The 21,867-nt window shown below is 43.1% G+C and overlaps 1 protein-coding gene across 12 annotated transcripts in view; it reads left to right on the top strand.

The window, feature by feature from the left end:
* The window catches only part of BCL2L11 (BCL2 like 11), a 46,992-nt gene that overhangs the window by 10,151 nt on the left and 14,974 nt on the right, over window positions 1-21,867 (top strand). For 8 of the 12 annotated variants that reach the window (XR_004287922.1, XR_004287923.1, XM_032352788.1 and 5 more), the window contains 2 exons: window positions 19,415-19,495; window positions 20,066-20,175. The exons of 1 other annotated variant lie outside the window; for it this stretch is intronic. Coding sequence is in view for 9 of the 11 variants with exons in the window: in XM_032352788.1 (XP_032208679.1) it covers window positions 19,415-19,495; window positions 20,066-20,175 (191 nt within the window). In the remaining 2 variants the exon portion in view is untranslated. The remainder of the gene's footprint in view (window positions 1-19,414; window positions 19,496-20,065; window positions 20,176-21,867) is intronic. 3 more of the 12 variants (XM_032352793.1, XM_032352786.1, XM_032352783.1) reach the window with 1 other exon arrangement.

Raw genomic sequence — 21,867 nt, 5'->3', positions numbered from 1 at the left:
CCAGATACAGAACAGTTGCATCCCCAGATCCCTGCGTGCTACCTTTTTGTAGCCGCAGCTCCCTCCCTTCTGCTCCCACGCCTGACAACAACTCATCTCTACCACGTATCTACACTTCTGTCATACGTGACCTTTAAAGACGGGGTTTTTTGCTCAGCGTAATTCCATGGTGATCCACCCACGCCGTCTATGTCAGCAGTTGCTTGGTTTTTATTGCTGAGTAGCCTTCCACGGTATGATGTGCCACCGCAGATTGACCTGTCGAAGAACATTCGGGTTGCTTGCAAGTTCTGGTGGGGGCCTGGTCCCGTGGGCACTTGGGGAGGGCTTGGCAGTCCACACAGCTTGTCATCCAGTATCCCCAGCCCGTCTTCTGGAAGCTGCCAGTTGAAGAACGGGGGCACAGTCTTCCTGATCAAGCCTCCTCACCCGGTGATGGGCCACAAGGCCACACCACGGCAATCAACTACTGCCATATAGGTTTTTTGTGTTTATTTGAGTTTTCATTCCCAGAAGTGCAATTGTTGGATCATATAGATAGGTTAATTTCTTAAGAAACTGCTGTTTGCCAGAATGGCTGTACCATTTTTGTTCCCATCAGCAATGTGTGAGGGGTCCAGCTCTTCTAAAACTTAGCCAGCATTTGGTATAATCACTGTTTGTTTTTAGCCATTCTGACACATGCTTCATGATAGTTTTCACTTGTGCTTCCCTCCTGGCTAATGAGGTTGAATATATTTTCATGTGTTCATTTGCACGTGGATACCCTTCTATGTGCAGTGTCTGTTTCCTGTCTTTTGCTCATTTCCAAATGATTGATTGGGTTTTTTACTCTTTCACTCTTTTTGAGAGCTTTCACACATTCTAGACTCAAGTCATATATGTGATTTCCAAATATCCTACTCCTACTCTGTAGCTTGTCTTTTCTTCCTTTGCATAGAGCAAGAGTATTAAATTTTAGTGAAGTCCATTTACCAATTTTTCTTTTTATGGATCATGTTTTTGGGATCATCTAAGAACTCTTTGCCAAGGCTTAAGTGCCAAGATTTTGCCTGTTTGTTTGTTTGTTTGTTTTTCCTAAAAGTTTCTATAGTTTCACATTTTTCATGTTGAGTTAATTTGTGAGATGTGAGGTATAGATCAAAGTCTAAGTCTAGGTCAAAGGTATAGATCAAAGAGTTCTTTTTGATTACAGACCCATTTGCTCCTGCACCATTTATGGAAATCGTTAGCCTTTTTCTACCTACCGTTAGACCGTGAACAACATGAAGTGAGGGGCACCATGCCTGGAAAATCCACGTATAACTTTTGAATCCCCCAAAACGTGACTACTCTAAGGCTGCTAATGGCCTGCTGCTGACTGGAAGCCTTAACAAATATCACAGACTGTAGATGAACACATGTGTTGTGTATTATATGTGTTGTATACTGGATTCTTAAAATAAGCTGGAGGAAAGAAGAGGCTATTGAGAAAATTATAAAGCAGAGGAAATACATTTACAGCACTGTACTGTATTTATGGAAAAAAACACACCTGTAAGTAGACCTTGTGTTTCAGCGGTCGATGGTAATTGTTTTTGTACCTTTGTTAAAAATCAGCATATTTTTGTGGATCTGTTTCTGGGTTCTCTCTTGTGTTCTGTTGAACTGTGTGACTGTCCCTCTGCCAATACCACACTGCCTTCATTACTCTAGTTGCATACTGAGCCATCAAAATGGATAGTGATTCCTCCAACTTTTTTTTTTTTTTCAGAGTTCTTTTAACTGGGGTCCAATGCCTTTTCATCTATATTTTAGAATAAGCTTTCCATAGGGATTGTGTTGAACTTATAGATGAATTTAGAGAATTTGCACTTTTACTATGTTGAGTTTCCAGTCCATAAGCAGATATGTTTCTTCCAAGTATTTAGGTCTGTAGGCTTTGTAGTTTTTCAGTGTACAGATCTTGTACATGTTTTGTTAGATTTAATTCACTTGGGAGCAGTTATTAGTGGTATTATATTTTTTTAAAACTTATTTCCCATACATGCATTTCATGTTTGTGTGTTCTTGTATCCTCGAGCCTTGCTAAACTCAATAATTATGAAGTTTTTTGTAAATTTCTTGGGAGTGAAATGAAGACATATTATCTGCATATAAGGAATTTCATTCCTTCCTTACTGATCTGTGTGCATTTTTTCTTTACCTATTACACTGGCTAGAACTTCTAGTGCTATGTTGAATGAGAGTGGTGAAAGCAGATGTCCCTGCTGACAGTTTTTATCATGAATGGAATAGGTGTTGGATTTTATAAAATGTTTATTCTGTATCAATTTATATATATAAATGTGTGAATTTACTTATTTTAATCTGTTGATATGGTGAGTTACAGTGATTTTCAGTGTTAATCTATCTTGCATCCCTGGGGTAAGTCCTACTTCATCAGGGTGTAGTTCTTTTCATACATTGCTGGGTTGAATTTGCTGATGTTTTGTTGATGGTATTTGTGCCTAAGTTCATGAGAAGTATTTATCTGTTTTTAAACTGTTCTGGTTTTGATCAGGGCCTTAATAGAAAGTTGGGAGATGGTCCCTCCTCCTCCTCTTCCAGAAAAGAGTGTATAAAATTGGTATTTAATTCTTTAAATGCTTGGTGGAATTCTGTAATGAGACCAGGTGGACCTGAAGGTTTCTTTCTTTTGGAGGAGGGGGGGTGGAAGGAGTTTAAATTACAAAATCAGTTTTTTAGTGTTCGTAGGACTATTCAGGTTGTCTGTTTCATCTTGGTTGAATTTTAGTAGTTTGTGATTTTCAACCACAAGGAATTGGTCCATTGCTTCTAAGTTGTTGAATAATGAGTGTATAAAGTATTTAATTGTTTCCTTATTATCTTTTTAAGGGGATGCAGGATCTGCTGTGATAGCCCATTTCGTTCTAGATATTGATGATTTATGTTTTCCTATTTTTTTGTCCTTATCGAAGTTATCCTGGAGGTTTATTGATTTTGCTTTTTAAAATCAACTTTTTTGTTTCGTTCATTTTCCTCTCTTTTCCTGTTTTCATCTTTATTGTTTATTATTTTTTAGTTTGCTTTGTGTTTATTTTGTCTTTTCTAGTTTCTTGAGGTAGGAAGTTGGAGTAATGTTTTGAGACCTTTCCTCTTTCCTACCGTAAGCATTTAGTGCCGTAAATTTCCCTTCACCACTGCTTTAACTGCATCCCATATATCTAGGTCTGTTGTGTTTTCATTTTCATTGATTTTCATGTATTTTTATTTCCTTTGTAATTTGTTAGGTCTCTTTGGGTAAATGATCCACAAGTGCTTGAAAAATATCTGTATTCTGCTGTTGTTGGATAGAGTGTTCAATATATATGTGTCAATTAGATCTTATTGGTTGATTGTGTTATCCAGTTCTCCTATAGCCTTGCTGATTTTCTCCCTGGTAGTTCTGTCAATTGCTTAGACAAATGGTGTTCAAGTCCCCAAATGTAATGATGGATTTGTCTATTTCTCCTTTCAGATCTCTCAGATAATTGCTTCCTGAATTTTTGAGGCACCGTTGTTTGGTGTTTACACATTTTGAATTGTTAATGTCTTCTTTTGGGATTGATCCTTTTATCATTGCTGTATTGTCTACTTTATGCAATGTCAACAAAGTCACTCCTGCTTTTTGTAAAAAATAGTTATAATGCTAGGTCTTTACACAAGGTATATCTTTTTTCATTCATTTACTTCTGACCTACATAGTGTTGTATTTGAGGTAAGTTTTTTTGTATACAGCATATCTTCAGTTAATACTGTTTTATCCAGTCCATCAAATCTGTCTTCTAAATGGTCTGTTTAGATCCTTTACATTTAAGGTAATTGTTAATATGTTAAGGTTTAAGCCTGCCATTTTATCATCTTTCTGTTTCCTCTATTTCTGTGTTTCTTTGTTGAAACTTTACTCTGGGATATTGGAACATTTTTTAGGATTCCATCTTGATTTTAGCTTTTTTCTTAAGATTTAATTTTTTTTTTTTTTTTTTTTTTAAACTCCACATCCATCTTGGGGCCTGAATGCCAAAATCAAGAGTCCTATGCTCCACAGACAGCCAGGTGCCCCTGTGTCCCTTTAAGTTTCTTTACCTGCCCCACTTTCAGATATAATTGTCTTAAATTATTTCCTCTATATACATTGAGCCCCATATCTGATGGTGTCATATTTTTTTGCTTCGTACATCAAATATAATGTAAGAAGCTTATGAAAAATAGGCGAGTTTCTTATATTTCCTCCTCTCTTTTTCCCATTTCAATATTCTTTCCTTTCTGTGGTTCTAAGCCTTCGGTTATAATTTCCTTTGTGTTCAGAGGACTTCCTTTAAGTCATCTCTAAATGATAGGCTGCTAGCAACACGCCTTAATTCCTGTGTTTGAGAATGTCTTTGTCTTTTCTAGGATAAGGATATTTTCAGTGGATATAGAATTCACAGTTGATGTTTGTTTGTTTGTTTGCTTTGTTTTTTCCTGACCTTAAAAGACCTGCCACTTCTTTCTGGCCTTCATTGTTTCAGATGAGAAGTCTGTCATCTTTCCAGTGTTGTTCTCTTTTAAGTATTATGTCATTTCTGCCTGGTGCCTTCCAAGGTTTTTTCTTTTTTTTAGTTTCCGGAAGTTTAATTATGATGTGTCTTAGATTTCTTTGGGTTTCTCCTTTTTGAGGTTCACTCAGCTTCTTAAATCTGTGGTTTTATTTTGTGCCAGGTTTGAGAAGTTTTCAGCCATTATGTCTTTGAGTATTTTTTCAGTCTCTCTCTCTTTTGGGACTCCTATAACAAGAATGTCTTTTTGTTGTGACTCACAGATCCCTGAAGAGACTCTCTTCAGTTTTCATTCTATATTCTGTGTTTCATTCTATATTCTGAGTAAATTCTATGGACCTAGCCTTATGTCTATAGATTCTGTCATCTGTCATTCCCACTCTGACTAGTGAGCCCAGCCAGTGAGGTACCCCTCCCTGCCACTAGTTGTAATTTAACAACTTTACAATTCTAAAATTTTTGCTTGCTTCTTCCAAATGAGGCAGAAGTTCATAGCCCTCCTTGGCCTTGCCGATACTTTCCAGCAAAAATGGGGCACCAGATAGGGTGGATTCATTGAGCTCATTTGAAGGTGTGTGCTTGGCTCCCTGCAACCCCTGCTGACACCTGGAAGGGGGAAGTGGTGGAGGGCTGACTCACAGCCTTGCTTCTGCAGGGTGGAGGCTAAAGCTCAGCTTTTCTTAGCTCCTTGTGTTTACACCGGAGTAGAGGTGATGGGAGTGAACACCAGCCCTGTCTCCCACCACCTTGTTCCCCTCATGATGCTGGGTGTGAGCTCCTGATCTTTCTCCTTAATGCCAGTTGGGAGTGGAGGCTCAGTGACCCACTGGATCCTGCAGACACGCAGGCCTTGGGTAGGGAGAACCTATGGGCCCTAGCCCTATCTCCTACCAGCTCATACAGTCTTGTTGCTGCCAGGTGGGTCTGCAGGCTCAGCTCCCCACTGAGCCTTCCCCCAACCAAGGGTGGGGGGAAGTGGTGTTCTCACTTGCTCTGACTTGTTCTGTCTCACTGCTCGTTGATGCTTGGTGGGGGGTACATGTGTATGTGTGTTTGAGAAGTGGCAATAAACCCCACTTTGTACTACCTTCTTGCTGCTTAGTGGGATTGGAGGGTCAGCTTGCTGCTGGGCCCCAGTGCTACCCTGGAAGGGGGTGGAATCAGCATCATTTGCTTCCACTGGGCAGGGGATGAGAGATAACACCCACGTGGTTTCTCAAATACTGTTCTGGCAGGGCAGCAGGATTGGCTCTGCCTGCCTCTGCAGGGAGAGCCTGGCAGATCAGCTCCCCCTTAGCCTGCTAACACAATCTGGTGGTGGAATCCCAGCTCCTGGCCCGGCCATGCTCCTGGCCTGGCCATGCTGAAACTGCACGTGTGGTTGGTATTCAGCTGGGGCGGGGCGGCTATTGCCAAGAAGGTATTCTCTTGTGAGGCCACCCTCTCCCCAGTGCTTTCACCAGGTTAGACCAGCCTTTCCTGGGAGCACTGTCTCTGTGAGAGTTGGAGCTCGACAGTTGGAGAACTCCTCAGGACCCTGTCCAGGAAGTATGGAAAGTAATGAAGAAGCAGGGACCTCTCTGCCATGTCATTCCTCAAGTCCCGGGGTCCCCAAGCAGCCCACCTCTTCTTCCCCTTTTATAGCATTTTCTTGTTTATTGTGCTCTCTAGGGACCAGGGGGGTTGGGGTTGACACCACCTTGGTGGGATTAGAAGTCTGTATCTTCTTTTAACTAAGTACTTATGATGGGTATTGATTGGCTATAACTACAGAGTACTGCTTGGAATTGTAGCTACCGCCTCCGTCACCCTCTGTTTTCAGTCTATGGAATAAAGGGCTTTTCACATCAGGAGATTTAGCAGTACTCCTAGCCACTGTTTTTAGATGGTAACTACAGAGTCTCATGGTAGCTGACTTGTGGATGACCTTGATGGTGAGCCCCTGGGTGTCCACCCTGCTTCTCTCCCATGTCCTGTCATTCCAGTCAGGTTCCACGTGCTGTAGGGGAACTTATTAGAGAAAATAAGCCCTGTAGTCCTGCCTGATTGCACTATAAGGCAGAAAAAGAGATTCATTGTGCATTGACTTGTGTTGTTTTATGTGTCAGGATTTGTGGTGTTAGGTTGGAAGATGTGCATAGAACTGAATGCTAGGCAGTCTGATACCTTGCTCCTGACCTCCTTGTTCACAAAGGAATTGGAGCCCTTGCCTAGTGCCCAGATGTCTTCATGCCCCTGGTCTGTGGTCGCCCTGGCTGTGTTGAGGGTGCGGGGGAGACTCCCCATGGACCACCTTCTCTCCCTGTCCCAGCCACCACTTCCCACACCAGAATTCATAGGTCTTCATTCCTCCTTTGTGGGGGCAGCTCAGTCTCACAACAAATTCCTCATGTGACAGAACATCTAGCTTCTTTCTCATCTGGTCAGTGTCCTCTGGTGGTTCTCTTTAGTCTGTGGCTGGGACCTGTGCTGGGGCGTGTGAGCCAAGACTGCTTTCCTTCTCAGTGGGTGTCCTGTTGACAGAAACCAAATGCGTGTCCTGTAAGACCTTGTGGACTTGGCCCTATGCCATGCTCCAGGCTCTAAGCACCATGCCACCCACTCACACTCAGACCCTGCTCTGGAGCCACAGAGCAGAGGGAGGCCTGCATTCCTTTCTTCGGCAGGGCTTTTCACATCAGGAGATTTAGCAGTACTCCTAGCCACTGTGTACACGTGTGTACAGAGGGGTCATCATAGCATTATTTATCCTAGCCAGGGGAAAAGAAAAAAAGAAAAACTATTGATCGTCTTAATGGTATGGGGGAATCTCTTCAGTTATTACACATCCTCTTGACAGACTGTGGTGCTGTCTTCTTAATGATGTTAAGGAGAATAATGGCATGGAAAATGCTGCTGGCCTAAAATTCTGTTAGAAAAGGTTACAAAATTATTGCTGATATCTTAGTGTCTTAGTCTGTTTTTGCTGCTATAACAAAAATACCACAGACTGGGTATCTTCACCAAGAAACACTGATCTCATACTTCTGCAAGCTTCTGGAAGTCTGAGATTAGGGTGCTGAACATGTCCAGGTTCTGGGGAGACACCACTGCCTTCTCACTGTGTCCTCATATGATGGAGAGAGACCTCTTACAAAGGCACTGGTCCCGTTCGTGAAGGCTCTACGCTGGGGCTCTAATCACCTCCTACAGGCCCCATACCATCACACTGGAGAGTAGGCCCAGCTCATGAGTTTATGGTAGGCAGAAACATTGGTGTTCAAGAAGTTTACAAAGTATGTTAAGTGTAACAAAGATTAAAAGGACAATATATCAAAAGGTTAAAAGCAAAATTTTTTACATTCTAGTTTCAAGTAGTCTTACCTGTGTGCCTTTTTGTGTTGGCAGAATCATAACTAGCATTTATAATAGAATAAATCTAACATACAATACATACATAAAATTTTCTTTTAATTTTAATCTTCATTTTAACATACCCAGCAGCTTGTCCCTGTGACATGTACATCTTCCATGTATGATTCAGTATTAAGTGTCATGCCCCTTATGTTGGTAAAGATTTCATCCAGAAGGGGCGCCCGGGTGGCTCAGTCGGTTAAACGTTTGCCTTCGGTTCAGGTCATGACATCAGGGTCCTGGGACCGAGGCCCACATTGGGCTCCCTGATCAGTGGGGAGTCTGCTTCTCCCTCTCCCCCTCTCTGCTCATCAAATAAATAAATAATAAATAAAAATTAAAAAAAAATAGTAAGCATCTGGTGGGAACCCGGTTGCTAATTTCTTCTTGCTCTTTAACGACCTGTTGCAGCCATGGGTTTTCAGTAAGTATAACAATAATGAATGTTCTCTCCTGCTTTCCATGGAAAGGAGCTGTTTCAGGAGTATAGGAAACTCACAGGGAAGTGAATTCATCTGGAAATGCTACTATAATTCTGACTCCCCTAGGTCCCAGAACAAACATGCAAAAAAGGTCTTTTCTAGTAACTGACATGGTGGGAGTGGGGAGGGGAGGTCTGAATCACCCCTAACCTGCCCATGAACCTGCATACCCTACAAAGAACCTTGGCTTCTTTGGCAAGTCTTTGGACCATGGAGAGACATCTGGAAACCGCACTGTGTCTGAGCTGGGCCCATGTCGGGGACACCTGTGAGATGGCCCATTGCACTTGGCAGAAACTTGACTAGAGTTCAGCATGTGTATTTGGAGAAAGAATGGTCCTGAGACATAAGACACAGGCTAACCTACGTTTTCCTGCAGTCAAATATTAAGCCCCCTTTTTGGAAATGAGATATTTTGCTTTCTGTTTTAGTATTAAAAATATTCATTGCTTGAATAGAATGAAGAATTTTAAAACAGCCCCCCTGCTTTGAGGGAAGTTACGCTCTTTTAGTCATCTGTTAAATTTTGGGTTTTATTTTTGAATGAGAGACTCATGAATGCTTCTTGAGAAGAACTTTTTCTTCACGTGCTATGAGGTGACTGATGGCAACACTACAGACTGCATTTCCCTGGTGGACAAGTTTAAGCCCCGTTTGTAAGAGCCCGTGCCGTTGTGGTTTTCAGTATTTATTAGAATGAGTTGGTATCCCTGGTGTCTTTTGGAAAAGCCAGACTGACTTTGTATTTCCTCTGTTCTCTGCCCTGGAGCAGATCCCTGTGGTTTGTAGCTACAGCTCAGCCAGACGGTGATGGCGGGAAGCCCCTGAGAAGCCAGGGAAGCAGCCCCTAAGAAGAGCTGCTGGCAGGCAGTTCCCGGTTTGTCTCCTTTTGTGTGTGTGCCGGGTTGCATGTGCCCACAGGCCTGTGTGAGGCTGGGGTCTGTGCTTGAGTTGCAGCCTGAGCGTGTCTCCCCTTCAGCATCTGCACTCAGGGACGACACAGGCCAGCTGACCACGTGGATTGTGTCTGCAGCCCCGAGAGCTGGGATATTATGTTCCTTCAAGAAGCAGAACTCCAAGATTTGGAAACAGTTGAGGGCACATCTGATGTTGGAGGTGGGAACTCGGGCCTTTGGCACTGATGACTTGCTTTAATTTGGGCTTTGCTGACCTTCTTTATGAGTGAAAGTGGTTTCAAAGCTAAAATTTTGTAAAACAAAGGAATCAGTCATTTCAGTCTGAGAAGGGTTCAAATTAAAACAGTTTCAGTGTGATGATTCTCAACTCTGAGTTGCTCTGGGAACTACCCCCGTATATGTCACGTTCCTGGACCAGAGCATTCTTCTATTCCTTGTAGTGAAATGTTTTGATAGAACCAATTTACAGATTTACTGAGTAATCGGAGACTTTTTAGAAGAAGCTGGCTTAAGCAGAAAGGATCTACAGATTCTTACAAACGTGTGTCTATGCAGGTGTATGAGGCAAGTTGAGCTGCTCAACCTTAGTTTACTGACAGAGTTACTTTTTCATGGAACAAATGTGTCGGAGGACAGACTAAGATTTCTTGTGGGTTGTTATTTTTTTCTTCTGGTTTTTTCATTTCTAAAGGAAAAACAATTTTTTTAAGATTTTATTTCTTTATTTGAGAGCACGAGGGGAAGACAGGCAGGGAGCGGAGAGGGAATCTGAAACAGACTCCCTGATGAGTGGGGAGCCTACGCAGTTCACACAGCTCAATCTCATGACCCTAGACTATCACCTGAGCCAAAACCGAGAGTGAGACACTCAACCGACTGAGCCACCCAGGTGTGCCCCTCTTGAGAAATTTTTTAACACAAAGTAATCTAGAAATGAATTCTGCACATATGCTATGTTGGTGTATATTTGTAATTAGACCTCAATATTACTTACCCCTGAGCATAACTTCTACTAAAACTAGTCAAAAAAACTTACCAGCTTGAGAAGGAAAACAGTTTGGTGCATAATGGCAGGAGCCCAAATATTTGTAGATTTAATGAGAATTCAGGTAATATTTAATGCAGCTTATGAATGCCCACGACTCCTTTTTTCTCTTGAATATTCCCCTTGTGCTTATTTGAAACTTGGAACTGTGTTTTCTTGGTAAGGAAAGCCTGCTGTAGTCTATATGACAGCTTTGTTTTCGCTGTAGTCCATTTTACTGATAGTATGTCATGGAATATGGGAGTGGAAAGTTACAAAAGGTGACCCAGTCTAGTCTTGATCCCTCCACTGACCTATTACAGCCCCTGGGGCTCATCCCTCAACCTGGTGAGACAGAGATGTCCTCTTCTGATGGAGAAGGGTGTTGTAGCCATTCAGTAGTGGTCAGAGGAATGGAGAGGGCAGGGGTGGGGTTTGTGCTGAATTACGGTAACCCCAGGTGAATCTGTATTGCAAAGACGGTTTCTAAGTACAGGGGTAGTCAAATCATTTTGCCCAGTTTATAAACCCATGAGGCATCAGAGCTGGGCCAGCAGCTGTGTCTACCCTGCAGGGGTCATGGGTACTGGGGAGGAGGAAGAAGCAAGTATAAACCAGAACAGATAAAAGACCTTCAAAACCACCAGACCTCATGGTCTTTCAGCACAGAATTCCACATAACTTATGCTTGGACTTGTGCCAGTGGTAACCGTAACTTCCTTGCTTTTTCCTTGTGGAAGAACATAGCACAGTTTCTTACCTAACATTTGTGTGGTTTACAGGCAACGCCTGGCCTTCTCCCCTGTAATTGCTGAGTTACGAAAAGGTTTTGTAGTGTCCTGAACATGAATACAGGCTAGTCAGTGGATGAAGGAACTTGAGGCTTAACCCATGTTTCTCATTGACTACACACCATACCACTCCGGTGTTCCACTGGCTTGAGCCTTCCAGTGTCCTTATTTCACATGCCACATTTAGTTCTTGTAACATTCTATTTATTATTGAGTTCCCTACAAAAGTCATGCAGGGCATGTGTTCACCTGCGTCCCTTAGAGGTGGGACACATACTTTCAGCCTAAACGTGCTTGTGCTCAATCAGGTTGCACAAGCTTTGAGTTTTCTAGGGAGGAGCCACCCAGCCCGAGTCAGTCTGTTAAGGACAGATATGTAAACCGTTTTGTGTCCAAGCACAACGATTACATCTTTGTGATTACACCAAAGACCGTCTGGAATTGAGGTGTCAAGTTTTCTCATATGATGTGCAGCAAAAAGAGGCAGCTGCCTTTCCTGAATTTGTTGTAAGGGAGAAGCCTTCAATGCACCTCAGGCTTCTGGTGTGTTCCCACTGCCCACACATCTGTGTTAGCACAGATGTGTGGGCAATGGGTTAGTTCTTTACTTGGTGGATGGCGATTATAAATTCCAGCTGGGGAAGTTTTGATTCAAAACTGCTTAAGGGGCACCTGGGTGGCTCAGTTGGTTACGCATCTTTTTTTTGGCTCAGGTCATGATCACAGGGTCCTGGGATCAAGTCCCACACTGGGCTCCCTGCTCATCAGGGAACCTTCTTCTCCCTCTGCTTGCCACTCCCCCGGCTTGGGCTCTCTCTCTGTGTCAAATAAATAAAAAACTTTATAAAAATAATTAAAAGAAAAACTGCTCAAGATGTAGCTTCTTGGGACTCTGTTTTTGCTCCAAGTCTTGGCCTTCACTACCACGGAGATGAAATACAGTAATTTTAAGGCCTTAATTTGAATTAGAAGAAATTTTTGTCACCTGTTTCCTGCTGCCAGTGTTACATTTCATAAAGGAAGCCACACTTATTCTGTAGTCAGGAATTTTTATATTTGTGGTTTAAATTTTCATTTCCTCCCCAATTTTTAGCTAGGTATAACATTACAAGTCACTGAAAGGTAGTAACTTCAAGCTTTTTTTAACACCTTATTCTTAAGGAACGGTTTTACGTGAATTAATGTACGGAGTCATGTATTTACTTTTAAAAGATCTCCAAAGAGCACTTCTTTTTTTGTGGTTGCGATGGAGTAAATGGTGGAATAAACCGTCTGGATAGGAGATGGCCTGCACTGTCAGTAGAAGGGACATTGGGTACATGTCTCTTAAAGCAAGCTCAGAGCTGCTTTTCATTTGACTGTACCTAGTTTGGGAGTTATTTTTGTTTTTTGAAATAAGATGGCACAGTCAAATCCCCTGTAATCCTCTGAGTGGAATTTAAGACTAGAGAATGGAGCTGCAGCTGTCTGAGAGACCGGGTGCGGCTCGGCTCAGTGTAGGGAAAGCAAAGAGCAGCAGTAGCATCCCGTTTCTGGCCCCCATCAGACCTAGTGCAGACCGCCGAGCGCTCATCTGGCAGCCCATTTCTGGAGCACGCCAAGAGTGACCGGGGTGGTGATGCTGGGCCTTCCCACTGCTCGCCAGAGAACACTCAGGGAAGGAACTGGTTCAGGACCAGGTTTGGGGCACGTGGTGGCAGCTTCCTTATTAAAGAGAGGTGAGGGGCACCTGGGTGGCCTCATTTGGTTAAGCACCCGACGCTTGATCTCAGCTCAAGTCTTGATCTCGGGGTCTTGAGTTTGGACCCCACACTGGGCTCCACACTAGGCATGGAGCCTACTTAAAAAAGAGAAAGAAAAAAGAAGAGAGAAGATAATAGTGGAGAGGGACCATAGATTGTCTTTCTAGGCCCAGGGGACAGAAGCAAGATTGGGGTGGGAGTTGGAAGGGGGACATTTCCGCTTCCTAAGGGGGAGCACTTCGTAGCAGCTAATGCCCTTTAGTGAGGACCGCACTGCCTTGGGAAAAAGCAGGCCACCCACCGGGCAGTGGGCACCAAGGCCAGGTGACCTGACATCTGGCGGCCCCTGTGCCGGGTATCGCACCTGCCTGAGATGCTGGACTTCTGCTCTAATTGAGCGCTGGCAGGGTATGTCTTTGGACAGAGACCTAAAAACTCAGTCTGGGTTTGCTGCTAGCATGTCACTGGCTTCTAGTACAGTTGGGAACACGTGTTGGGAGGCCGCAGCTCAGGTGAAATGGGTAAGTAGGTCTTCTGATGATGAACAGTCAATGAGAGAAGCGGCATCATACACATTGGTCTTAATGCCTTAGATTCGAATTTCCCTGTGAGAAACATAATGGTAGAAGGGGAGAGATGATGCATGCTGGTCTCCAGACTTCTGTCCAGCTTCACAGCGGTGGTTTACTGGCAGTTTCCAAATGGTCAGCCTGGAAGTGGATCAAAGCAGCTTGTTTTGACTTTATTACTCTAGGCCGCATAAAAGCATGGGCAACACGCACTGAAAGGAGTAAGTATAAAACACTGGCTTCCTCTCCTGAACTTCATTATTTGTGGTGGTGCTATCTCCGAGCAGCTGTTTGTAAAGTACTGTCATGAATTCACCACACAACCGCCCAGGCTTGACACCAGTGTGTACCCGGAGAAAACAGATGGAGGGACTTTGTGAGCACTGATGCTGCGATCACGGTGTTTTATTTCTCATTGCTGTCATGATCCTCCAGGGGCCCTTGTGCAACTGACACAAGATTTATCAACAAATAAAGTGATGCAAGGGAGAAACAGATAGTGGAGGTACATGCAGTGAGATTGGGTTCTGGCTCATTTCTGAGAACGATTGGAGTTTCTAAAGGTGATTCTTACAGCATCTTCTGCAGTGAAACTTACTAGAGTGGCAGTCACTCTTTCCTCCAGGGCTAACTGGGAATCCTGGGGCATGTGGGCCTGATCACTTAGCCGGCCTGCTGGCTATGTCCTTTTTCCTCTTGTAAGCTTGTGAGTAGCTGTGACTTGATAAAGTTATTTCTGAAGATACTCACTTAAATGAGACTATCAGGTTGAGTTGACATCCCAGAATTTTTATTTTCTCAAATGAATGTCATGCTTAAAAAATGGTCACCTGCAAAGGCGGTGTTTCTTCTGAACATTTTTGGAATTCTCTTTTGGAAGTGGTTTGGCACTGGTTTCAGAGCCAACAGAGAAATGGTCTTTTAGAGGGTCCTTATGGTTTTGGGTTAAATTAAGACTCTCCTCAGGGAATAAAGATGGATGACCCTGAGATGCTGAGAGGAAGGGCCCCCACAGCCCCTGGTAAGTGCCAGGCAAAATGTGTGCTTGTCTAAGTATGATCCGCTGTGTGTTGAAAATAAAAACCATCATGTCTTCAAAGTCATACATTCCATATCTGTTCGGAGTCTGAGAAATCCTTCCTCGGCTCTGAGTTGGATACATATTCAAAGCTTAATTCATGCTGACTACTTTAAAATCTAATCTTGATTCTGCCTAAGTATTTGTGGATTACCGAACATCTGAAAACAGAACAGTGTGATGTATTTCCGTGAATTTTAATTTGGTTTCTGGTTCTGCACTTGAAATACCAGTAGGGACCCACCAGGTGGAATAGTGGCTGCCCCTCGAAGTGAGAGCTGCACCAATCCTGTTGCTCAGAATGAGCCCATATGGGACATGGTACCCCCAGCACACACGCATGCCCCACATGGGGTGGTTTCTCCGCACCCTCACAGAGCAAAACAGCTGGGTGTGGAAACCGTGGCAGTGGTGTTGTGATGGGACCTTCGTTATTTTAACACCTGCTGTTGGTAACCGTGGGGTGGAGGCAGGTGAGCGTTCAGGAAAAGTCAGAAGGTTTGGTTTGGCTGATGTCGAGCTCACTATGAATTGACAATCTCGGGTTTTTATTTTTATTTTTTTCCATTTTCCCCTTAGCTGACGGTGCTACAGAAAGCCCTTTCTGAAAGCCCAAGCCTGATTTCACTATCAGCCACTTAACCACGACATTAATTTTTTCAATTGCTAAGTGTCTAAGATTTGAAATTACCATATGGGTTGGAAAATGTTCTGTAGTGGAACCAGAACAATCTGTTAATTAAATACCACATGTCTTTGCATAACTCAAAGTTCTCTGACATTAAAAAATGTCCTCCTGGGGCGCTTGGGTGGCTCAGTGGGTTAAGCCTCTGCCTTTGGCTCAGGTCATGATCCCAGTATCCTGGGATCGAGCCCCGCATCAGGCTCTCTGCTCAGCAGGGAGCCTCCTTGCCCCTCTCTCTCTGCCTCCTCTCTGCCTACTTGTGATCTCTGTCAAATAAATAAAATCTTTAAAAAAAAAAAAAAAAAAGTCCTCCTTTCCCTCCCTCCCTGCTCCACCAACACTGGTACAGAGAAATGAATTAATTAGATTTTCTGTAGGAAATAATGGTACAGTAAATCCTGGATTTCAAAAGATTGTTTCTAAGAGTTTTGATGAAAATTCAGCAAACATTTCACACTTTTGACAAAATTGCCTATGTCTGGCACAGTTGTTTTATTTTTGATTCGTAGCTTTGGTTAGAAAATCTGGACCCAGCAGGTTCCCCCAGGCCAGTCTGGTGCTTGTAGTATACGAGCTGGCCTTTCCTGGGCTTTAGGTTACTGCTTTGGGGCAGCTTTACATTTAGATCAGTATATATTTTATTCTGTTTTTTATTCTCCCCTAAGTATTAGTGTCAGGTTCACAGAGTGACCTGATTTCTTAAATGCGGAAATTACATTTTTTAATGGGCAAAATACATCTCACCAGAATTTTCCCTTTGGAGAATTTTTTATGTGCATGTAAAATTGCCTTATAAGCTAAAATTTTTATTTTCTTGACTAGTAATAAGAGTTTCTGTTTCAAGTACAGACCCATTTTATTGATCAGGTATCCACATTTATGGTTGTGAAACACATTGTGGATAGAAAGTTGCATATTTGTGCTTGATACTTACAGATGAGAAATATAAGTGTAAGTTATCCTTTTGATAGGTGGACTTTGTTATTATAATGGGTGTAGTCAGGTCAGTATCTGGGTAGAATTATGACAGTGAGGGTAGATTGGCTTTGAATATTCCCTGCCTCTGAGCCCCACCTGCTTCAGGTGCACCTTTTAGAAGACCATACCCTGAATCCTTCACTGTTGTGGGGGTTCACGCTCTGGGTGACAGTGGCGCAGAATTAAACAAATGACTTTGAGCTTTGACCAGCACTACCATGGGGCCGACAGACTCATTCTCTAGGGTCAGCCTGACCCCCATCTTTTGTTCCAGTGGGTTCTTGTGTGACATGGGCCAAATAGGACACTAAGATTAAACTAGTGATAAGGCTGAGAAAATCTTCCCCCACCCCCCAAAGAGAAGATATTTTGGTCACTTTGGAAATTATCTTTGAAATTTATGTTGAAAAACTCACTGTACTGAGATTAAGACTTCCCTTGTAAAATACAGAAATAGGATTCCCTTTAGGATATTCAGAATAGAACTTTTGTCTTAAACAAGCTGTCTACTCTGTGTACATGTTAGGTAGGTTTTATTGCAGAATGAATGATAGTCATTTTAGCTTTAATAGGGAAGTCATTTTAACATTTAACATTGATAGTCATTTTAGCTTGTTGAAGGAACAAGAAAAAAAAAAAAAAACATTTTCTTCAAGAGCCACATGGTGACTTGTGCTGTATTAGAGTAGTCCAGGCAGATCAGTCTCCTTGGCAGAAATTAATTTCTAGTGTTGTTATTGGATTAGATGGTGTTGTTACTCATCTAGGTCAGCTTAAACAAAAATACACCTAAGTACAGATAGAGAGCTCTGATCTGTTGTTCTAACCAGTCAGTGTCTGCTTAGCTGGGTCTGATCCAATATCTTGGGTTCCTTAAAACTCCAGGACGTCCCCGAGGTGCCTTGCCTGTTGCTCAGTGTTCTTGGGGTCTGGGCTGTGGAGCATCCGCACCAGAGTTGCCTAGGAAACCCGAGAGCGGGCGGCCTCCTGGGCCTCCCACAGACACTCCCACCCTGTGTCTCACTGCCACAGACTTCGTGGGTATGTTTGTGTCTGTACATTTATTCAAGCTACCAAACTGTTCTTGCCTAGAGAAGAAACACTTAGAGAAGAAACTCCTTTGCCTCCTTTCCCAAAATACAGCAGAGCACTTACCTCTGAGAATACATTGAGTCTGGCCACCAAGGTTCCATATTTCCTTCTTGGCTGCTGGCTGGGTTGATGTGTTCACTAGGTGCTAGTTGGATGATAAGCCGACTTCTGACACAAGACCGACCCTTTGATGGTTACCAGCCCAGGCGTAAGCCAGGCAGAACCTTCCAGACCACACGCAGAGTAAGTAAAGTAAGGGTGTGAAGGAGAAGGCAGTAGGCTTCATCTCCGGGTTGGGGGAAATTAACTGCGGGAGTTATTTTTGTTTCGTGTTACAACAGATACCAAGGTTTCTTCCAAGTGTTGTGTCCAGAGAAACTTCACATTTAAGTTTCAAAATTTAATCCGGAAGCAGGGCTTATCCTGTGTGGTTGCTATACGGAGAGCACCTCCTAGAATAGTGTCTGGCACCGGCGTTATTAGCATTCGTTGGGTACATTAGTGAATGTCTTGATTGATTAAGCACTGGGTAATTTCCAGGTGTTCTTGGCCTGTCTTACCATCTTTATAAGACACTATCTATAGTTTACCCATTTTTTTTTTTTTGGATAATTGGTTTTTTTTTTCATTTCCGACTCTAGGATTAAAAGCAGGTTACCCTTTTTTATTATTTTAGTTTTATTTTGTTTTTATGTAAATTGTATGCACAATGTGAGACTTGAACTCACCCGAGATCCAGAGTCACATGTTCCACCCAGTGGGCCAGTCAGGCGCCCTTGAGAGCAGATACTCTTTGAGAAAGCCTTGCGTAGTGACAGGTGGGGGCTCTGAAACCCAGGAGAGGCATGTGGCAGTAGCTGTGAGGCGGCCATACGGTGTCTGCTTGCTAGTCTGGTCACCTGTGGATGGGGCAGCTGTGTCCCTGCAGGCCTGGAGAGCAGGATGGCATGAAATGACTCACACCGGACCTTCAGGCTCTGAGGTGTAGTAGGCATTCTAAGAGCTTTCCTTTCTCTCAGGGGTGAGTCGACTTTTTTAATGGCATCTGAAGTTGGGGTGGGAAACCACTTGATTGCTGATAGTATAAAAGGAATAGTAATGATCGGGGACCTGTGACAGACCAAAGCGCTGTAAACCCAAGAGGAGGAAGTGAGCTATTATATCACCACCTGGCATCACATCTACCCTGAAATTCTGTTTCTTGCCAGTTTTGGCCATTTAAATTTTAATTTTAATAGGCTTTTACAGAATAATGATAAAACTGTGTGGCAAAGATACAGCCAGAGTAATTTTTTATGTGGTTGGGGGTGTATTCAGGGGCTTATCCTAGACGTTTCTCTGTGGTCAGCCTTCATGTTCTCTCCCAGGGCTTTCTTTAGGAACCTTCTTCCCCTTGTCTTACTCACAGAGCACAGATAATTCTGGAGAGCACCCATGTGCATTCTTCACATGCACGCATGTACACACACAACACACACACAACACACTCCATGCCCACCCTCTCTCAGGCACTCCCTCTTTGTGGGCATCATTGTTGGATTCCTTTGGGTAGGGGTTGGGAGACAAAGAAGATGGACAAGAGTTTTGAGAAGACGTCATGAAAAAAATTTTTTTTCAGAGTGTGCTTTTAAGTGCTTTTATAGAGCTATGAATCAACATCAGATTTACTTACAACCATAAAATTCAGAAACCCCACATACAAAATATTTTTACAAAAATACAAAACAGAAAGCCATATGTCTAGGATTGTAAAATCTGATCATTTCAGGTTTTTAAATATTTTGCTGTGGCCAGAACATACCCCATGTGTCTAATTGTGACTACAGCGTGTCCTTGCTACCAGTGAGTTAACAAGTCACAAGCCCAAGAACCTCATCTCTTCCTGTGCCTGCAGTGCCGGACTGTTCACTCTGGAGTATGGAGAATGCCATCTTCCTGGTGCCTTTTGGGGTCTTTTGATGACTCCTGTTTTTGCTTCCCTTCACATGCCTTTCCATCAACAAATGATTGGGGGGACTGGGTGTGAATGTTAGTGACAGCTTAATGAAAAGGCAAACCTCCCTCTTTTTTCTTCTTTCAAAAATGCCTTTGCTCCTTTACCCAGAACATTTCCTCTCCCCGTGCGGGGTTTGCAGACTTGAATCCACCTTTGTGGGCTCCATTAACACTGAGACAGAACTCACAGGTATGTCTTAATTTGGGCATGGGGTAGCACTTGTAAGGATGGGGTTGCTGTACCTGCTGCCATAGAAACGAGCCCATTCAGGTAGCTTGCTGTTCTCAGGTTTTCCCTTACTGTAGATTGAAATAGGACCACCGCTTCATCCCTGTTCCTGTATGATGTTTGACATTTCCTTAGGAATGCTACCTTGAATTAAGGTGTCGTTATTTTACCAACAACCTAGCTTTTTTTATGTTCTCCTTTGTGTTTCAAGTATGATTTTGCGGGGGAGGGTGTCATCTTTATTATACCACTTTTGTGTTCGTCTGTCTTGAAAGACATGCTCATTCACTGGCCAGAATATTTTTAGGTTTTATAATTCCGAGTCTCTGGTTTTGAAAAAAGTCAGTTCTTTGTCCATTACTCTTTAACCAAACTGAGGTAGCAGACCTCCCCACCGTCACGTCGTGCACAGTCCTGAAGTAAGGGAGAGTCTAAAAGCAAAGCAGAGTGTGTGGAGATGGGCTTGCTTCTAGAACATGCTAAATGATCTATGGAAAACAATGTGATTTTGTTCTGTTTGTTCTGATGCAGCTTCCAGGAGGCAGTCTCAGGCTGTACCTGCAGATATGCGCCCGGAGATGTGGATTGCGCAGGAGTTGCGGCGTATTGGAGACGAGTTTAATGCATATTACCCAAGGAGGGTAATGATGTTTTATTTACTCCTTCTCCTCACACCCTCCCCCTCCCCACAATTGGTTTTTATTCCTTTCCCCTAAGATGACTAGTAATAATTCTGCGCTTACTTGGGAAATGTGAGCTATTGACTATGTGTGACCTACCATTGTTTCTCCCGTTTTCCATTTGAAAATGTTTTATGGATGGATTCAAGTCCTGGTAACTAAATAGAATATGGTATGAGGTGGCACAGGTGTTTCATGAGCAGACCTTAAAGCATCCGTGCTAAGAAAGGGATTATGGATCTGCTTTGACGTATTCCCACATAAACAGTAATGTAGTTTTCAATCCGTACGGAGGGTTTCTGCAATTTGGGCCGTTGGGATCAGAGTTAAAGGCTTACTAAACCATCCATCTTTAATCAGCCAGAGGCTGTGATGCCCGCGGTAGTCCTGTAACGGCACCCCTGGAGTTTGACGGGTGACCCGTCAGAGCAGGAGAGCCACCCCTGCAGCCCATGGTGCTGTCTGTCAGCAGGCTATTAACCAGGGGTCTGGGACCCCTGGGCATAAAAATGTTACACCCCTAATTGACTGCCACTTACATTGTAAGGCATGCTGTTGATTAAAAAAAAGCCAAAAAAAAAAAAAAACCCCTATGTCGTCTTCAGATACAGTATATTTTGTTGATTTTGCCCATTGACAGTAGCCATTACCACTTGAACACCTTTTGTCCATGGAAGACTTCCAAAATGTGTGGGCTCCAGCTCTGGGAGTTCGGGCTCTTATGAGCATATGTGAGTACTTCCTGGAAAGGGCACACTTGCAAAGATTTGATATAATTTTGGCTTGTTTACATTTTTCCAAACGACCAAGTATGAGGATATTCCTATTGATTTATCCAAAAAGAAGACACGTCTTATTTTGTAGAAAAAGCTATAATTGTTACTACCCTTCTTCTTACTGTGCCACTGGTCTTGTGGCTCCTTTTTTCTGAATATTACAGCTTCTTACAAGTATCCCTTTGAGATTTTTTTTTTTTAATCTTTTTTCCCCCCTCCAGAAGGAGAGGTCATGCTTAGAGTACCCCAGTATTTGCATTCTGCTTTGAACATTGGTCTCTTTTTTAGCTAAGTGTCGCTTAGTTAAGTGGATGTTACCTGTTCATTGCTTTGAGTCCATTCTTGCTTTCCTGCCCGTGTAATGCCTTTCAGTCTTTTTTATACACATGGAAACGTCTTCCCATTTGCAGAGGGTCCCTCATTTAGTCCTTCAGTATAGGGTCCCTGTAAAGGAGCCAGGGGTGCTCTGAAAACTCTCGTTGGATCCTCCTCATACCTTCCTATGGATATGTGTGTGTGTGTGTGTGTGTGTGTGTGTGTGTGTGTGTGTGTGTGAGTTCGTGCATGCATGCACACACGTATGTGTGTGAGTTTGATGAGAAATGTGCTATAGTACGATTCTGTCATTAAATGAGAACTGTCACATTGATGAATGGGTTTAAGAATCTCTTTAATGTGGCCGTCTTTAGCTGGCAAGAATATCCAGCATCCTGCCTCTGCCGTTTACGGTGTATAAATTCCTTCTCAACCTAGCTCTGAAATGGCAGTTGTTTTTAGAAGGTTGATTGTTTCATAATTTCCCACTAGAGTTACACTTCCCCCGACCTCCAGCTCCTTTGCCGTGGTTTTCCTGAAGGGATTTTGGTGTTCCTGTGTG

The sequence above is a fragment of the Mustela erminea genome, chromosome 7 (assembly GCF_009829155.1).
Source record: "Mustela erminea isolate mMusErm1 chromosome 7, mMusErm1.Pri, whole genome shotgun sequence".
NCBI lineage: Eukaryota > Metazoa > Chordata > Mammalia > Carnivora > Mustelidae > Mustela > Mustela erminea.
The sequence above is the reverse complement of the archived record's forward strand: the minus strand, read 5'-3'. Positions and strand labels throughout refer to the sequence as shown.